The sequence below is a fragment of the Dipodomys spectabilis genome, unplaced genomic scaffold, assembly GCF_019054845.1.
Source record: "Dipodomys spectabilis isolate Male_0828 unplaced genomic scaffold, ASM1905484v1 ptg000049l, whole genome shotgun sequence".
Lineage (NCBI taxonomy): Eukaryota > Metazoa > Chordata > Mammalia > Rodentia > Heteromyidae > Dipodomys > Dipodomys spectabilis.
The window spans coordinates 1,192,247-1,197,047 of record NW_024870726.1 but is presented as its reverse complement, the minus strand read 5'-3'; the positions used below and the strand labels follow the sequence as shown (position 1 = coordinate 1,197,047).

The window sequence follows — 4,801 nt, the reverse complement described above, 5'->3', positions numbered from 1 at the left end:
AAATCGCAGAGGGGTTTGCTCTGGGACTGGGGGGGGGGGGGGGGGCAAAGTCCTGCACCGGAGATGCTCGTCGTGACTGTCTCCTGACGAGAGGGGGTGTCTGTTGAGCTCGTGAAGAGATCAGCCTCTGCCTCGGTCTCCGGCCCCTTCTCCCCCCCCCCCTTCCCCTTCTGTAGGAGGGCAGAGCCGGGGTGGGGCAGAGCTCGGGGAACCCACGGACCCCTCCTTCCCCACGGATCTCAATGGGGACCCGTCCCCTCCCGCACCGCCCGAGCCACCTCGAGGTCTGGGCGGGAGCGAGTGAAAGCCATCCAGGCAGCGTCCTAATGAATTCCTTTCACACCGCCTGCTGCCCGAGCTATTACGGCGGCTTGGAGTGGGGGAACGCGCCGCAGACGTCTTTGTCCGTGACGGAGGGGAGGGAGAAGAGGCTGGGAGGAGGAAGGGGGAGGAGGGAGGCAGGCCGGCGGGCCGGCGAGGCTTCCCGGCGCCCCCCCCCCCGCCCCGGCGCCCCGGACGCTCGCTCCCCTCTCCTCCCCGGGGGCCGCACCTCGGGCTCCGGGTCTCCAGCCCGACTCCTGGCTCAGAATGTGCTCTGGGATTAAGACATCCCCCTCCACCCCGGGGGGCCTGGGGGTTAGAGCGAGCGAAAGAGGAAAGAGCGAGAAAGAAGAACTTCAAAGACTCGGGTCGATACATTCATAAAGATCGATGTGTCTTTATCTCCCAATTAAATGTGCTTGTCGGCGACACAGAACACACGTCCAACACGGACCAACGCCCCGACCGCGAGCTCCTTCCTGGGCGTGAGCTGGTTTGTAATGGCCGAGGTAACCAGGCCGTCCGTCCTCTCTCCATCTCCCGGTCCGGGCGCTGTCGGCCGGTCTGGGGTGGGGTGGGGGGGTCTCCGAGCCCGGGCCCGGGGCGCGGGCCAGCCCCGCGCGCTCCGGCGCGCTCCGCGCACACCGCCTTCTCCACCAGCAACGCGGGAGCTGAAAGTTAATCCTAACGGGAAGCGGGGATCCGCCGCCTCACCTCGCTTTCTCGCCCCCGGCCCTCCCCCCTCCCCGAGCTCCCTCACTTCCCCGGTCGGGGCTCTGTACCCCGGGCGGGAGCAGGGTAGGAAATACCTTGCGGGGATCTGCTCCGTCCTGCGGTGTGCAAAGTGGAGCCGCGCGCGCCCTCGAGTCCTCGGCGGAGCCGCGGCGCGGGGCGAAGCGCTCGGTGCTTAATTAGCACCCATGTACACGACGCAGCTTTTTATTTGAGCACTCGGCGTCAAGCGTCGTCGGATCGGCTTACGAGCCACCCTCCGGAGGCCCCGGGACCGAGCGGGCGACGGGCGCTTTAGGACCGTCACCCTCGGGCGGTGGTTTCGGTGTGCGCTGGCAACGTGGGTAAACAGGTGCGCTGACAGAGGAGGTCAGGAAACCGAGAGGGGCCCGCACGCGGGAAGGCCCGGCTCGGAAATGGGGCTGTGTGGGGAGCACGTCCCGCGCCCCGCCTGCAGTGCGGTGGGGAGGCGGCGGCGGGGGGGGGGGGGGACGCAGCCAAGCAGGCTGGGGACGGGCCGGGGTTGACAGCTCCGGCCCGCGCCCCGCGGCCCGGCCGGGCCGGGCAGGACTCGGCTCCCCTCCCGGGAACCTGGCCGGAACCCCGGTCCCGGCGCCCAGCGCTCCGGCGAGCCCGGGTCAGGCTCGGCTCGGAGCAAATACAAAACGAGTAAGACGCCTGCCAGCTGGCGCGCGAGTGCTCCCGAGGCCGCGGGCGGCCGCGGGCGCTAAGCCTGGGAGGTGGCGACGGCTCCCCTCAAGTTGGCTCCGCTGCGTCCCAACGCCCGACCCCCGAGGCCTGTGCGCTCCGACGGTGGCGCCCGCAGCCCACTCCCACCACACCGCCGGGCTGGGGGCGGGCCCCGGCCCCGCCCCGCCCCGCGCGCGGCAGCCAATGGCGGGCGACGGGCGGCCCCACGTGAGACGAGCTGGGCCGTGCAGCAGGCAAAATGTGAATGAGAAAGAGAGCGCGATTTAAAGGTGCTGGCGGCGCCCGCCGGAGACGAGTGCGCTGGCCTCGCGCGCTCCCCAGCGGCCCGCGGGAGGCGACGGACGACCGACGAGCGCAGGAGCTGCCGCGAGCCGGGCCGAGAGCCACTGACGCCGCGCGCACGGGCTCCGACGGGGCCAGCAGCGGGGCCGCGGCTCCGGCGACCCCGCGGGGGCCCCGGGGGCCCCGTCCGCTCCGCGGCGCACCACCCGCATCCACGCCCCACCGGGCATGCCTCGAGCTCAGGACTGAGGGGAGGAAGCCCCGAGGCCCCGGATCGTGCTCGGCCTCCGCCCGGCGCTCGCAGCGTCCGGCGGGCTTCCCGGCGGCGGCGGCGGCGCGGCGCGGGGACTTCTCGCCTCTCCCTGCCTCTCCCGAGCGCGTCTATGAGCGCAGCGTTCCCGCCGTCGCTGATGATGATGCAGCGCCCGCTGGGGAGCAGTACCGCCTTTAGCATAGACTCGCTGATCGGCAGCCCGCCGCAGCCCAGCCCCGGCCATTTCGTCTACACCGGCTACCCCATGTTCATGCCCTACCGGCCGGTGGTGCTGCCGCCGCCGCCGCCGCCGCCGCCCGCGCTGCCCCAGGCCGCGCTGCAGCCCGCGCTCCCGCCCGCGCACCCGCACCACCAGATCCCCAGCCTGCCCACCGGCTTCTGCTCCAGCCTGGCGCAGGGCATGGCGCTCACCTCCACCCTCATGGCCACGCTGCCGGGCGGCTTCTCCGCGTCGCCCCAGCAGCACCAGGAGGCGGCGGCCGCCCGCAAGTTCGCTCCGCAGCCGCTGCCCGGCGGCGGCAACTTCGACAAGGCGGAGGCGCTGCCGGCGGACGCGGAAGACGGCAAAGGCTTCCTGGCCAAGGAGGGCTCGCTGCTCGCCTTCTCCGCCGCCGCCGAGGCCGTGCAGGCGTCGCTCGGTGAGTCGGCGGCGCGCGCAGCCCGGGCGCGGGAACGGGAGGGGTGGGGGCGGGCCGGCTCCGGCTTCCCGCGAGGACAACTGAGGGGCCGGCGGGCCAGGGGGGGTCGCGGGGGGGGTCCCAGGGCCGGGGTTGGGTGTCAGCACCCCCCCACACACACACACCGCCAGCTGCTGCTCTGGGCCACGTATCCGGCGGCTCGTTTGTCCCAATCCACCCCCCCCCCACCCCGCAGCTTCTACCCCTTCCTCTCTCCTCTGGGACCTGGACCCCCCTGGGCAGCCCTCGGAGAGGCCTATTGGGGCTCAGCCGTGCGGGGGGCTCGGGTGTCCAAACTTAAATGCGTCTCCGATGGGTTTGTGCAGGAGAGAACCGGATTCTGGAGAGGCGGTGCTGTGTGTGTGTGTGTGTGTGTGTGTGTGCGCGCGCGTGTGTATATGTGCGTGTGCGTGTGCGCGCGCGTGTGGTTTGGCAGGAACTTCTGAGGCTGCGATCGTTCCTGCCACTAACATCACCAAACGCGCCTCCTGGCCTGCGCGCCCCGGAACCCCTCTTTCGGCCGCGAGGAGATGAAGGCTCGCTGCCTTTGCCCGGCTAAAGGGTGGGGGGCAGGACTCCCATGTCACCCAGCCAAGCCCCCCCCCCCAGTCCCGCGCCCCCGGGGACAATGGGGACGCCCTCTCGGGCCTCGACCGGCCTGCTGCTTCGCCCGGGAGCTGCCGCAGGCCGGGAGGCATGGCGGCGCCTTGAGTGATGGTTGTGGGCAAAGGGTCGTCGCCCGTCCGGTCCCCTCCTCTCCTTTGAGCTTTCTCACGCTCGCTCTCCTCCCCCCCCCCCCCGCGAGTCCCCCTCAAAGGCCAGGAAATCGCCATGTGTTAATGTCATAGAAAGACAATCCGCTAAGTGCGGGGGGAGCAGCCGAGGCCGGCGGGCGGGGTGAGGAAGGCCCCGTGAGAAACGTAATAAAACGCCGTTTGGTTTTGCTTTCAGTCGGGGCTGTCCGAGGGCACGGGAAAGACGAGTCCAAGGCGGAAGACGACCCGAAGAGCAAGGAGGAGAGCTTCTCCTTGGAGAGCGATGTGGACTACAGCTCGGATGACAATCTGACCGGCCAGGCGGCGCACAAGGAGGAAGACCCCGGCCACGCGCTGGAGGAGACCCCGCCGAGCGGCGGCGGCGCGGCGGGCAGCACCACGTCCACGGGCAAGAACCGCCGGCGGCGCACGGCCTTCACCAGCGAGCAGCTGCTGGAGCTGGAGAAGGAGTTCCACTGCAAAAAGTACCTGTCCCTGACCGAGCGCTCGCAGATCGCGCACGCGCTCAAACTCAGCGAGGTGCAGGTGAAAATCTGGTTCCAGAACCGCCGGGCCAAGTGGAAACGGGTGAAGGCAGGCAATGCTAACTCCAAGACCGGGGAACCCTCGCGGAACCCCAAGATCGTGGTCCCCATCCCCGTGCACGTCAGCAGGTTCGCCATCAGAAGTCAGCACCAGCAGCTGGAGCAGGCCCGGCCCTGAGGGCCCTCCCGCCCGCCGGGGAGAAGCACCCGAGGGGAACCCACGGCCGACTCCACGGGCGGAAGCCGAACCTCAGTCACATCCATCCCAGAGGCGGACAGACCAAGAAAGTTGAGAATATATTCGCTACCCAGGCTTGAAAGACTGCTTTGGAAAGGGGCTACAGCCACACCTGAAGATACACTAAATATTTATTATACTACCCTACTTTGTACATAGATATCTATATAGACTGGATCTCAGCCGCAGTATTTTGAAAGTTAGAGGACAGCTTACCCAGTTATGCCCTCCCCTTACATGCCAGACCCAGACAAACCTGCTGCTGC

The 4,801-nt window shown here is 69.2% G+C and overlaps 1 protein-coding gene across 2 annotated transcripts; it reads left to right on the top strand.

The window, feature by feature from the left end:
- Positions 1 to 2,394: 2,394 nt before the first annotated feature.
- On the top strand, positions 2,395 to 4,481 carry Gbx2 (gastrulation brain homeobox 2). Of its 2 annotated transcripts, none has more exons than XM_042678814.1 (2): positions 2,395 to 2,958; positions 3,949 to 4,481. In XM_042678814.1, the coding sequence occupies exons 1-2, from the start codon at positions 2,430 to 2,432 to the stop codon at positions 4,473 to 4,475; spliced, it is 1,056 nt and encodes a 351-aa protein (XP_042534748.1). In that variant the 5' UTR covers positions 2,395 to 2,429; the 3' UTR covers positions 4,476 to 4,481. The 2 variants fall into 2 exon arrangements, with proteins under 2 accessions (XP_042534748.1, XP_042534749.1); XM_042678815.1 differs by having other exon boundaries at positions 2,430 to 3,007; positions 3,949 to 4,057.
- Positions 4,482 to 4,801: the final 320 nt, after the last annotated feature.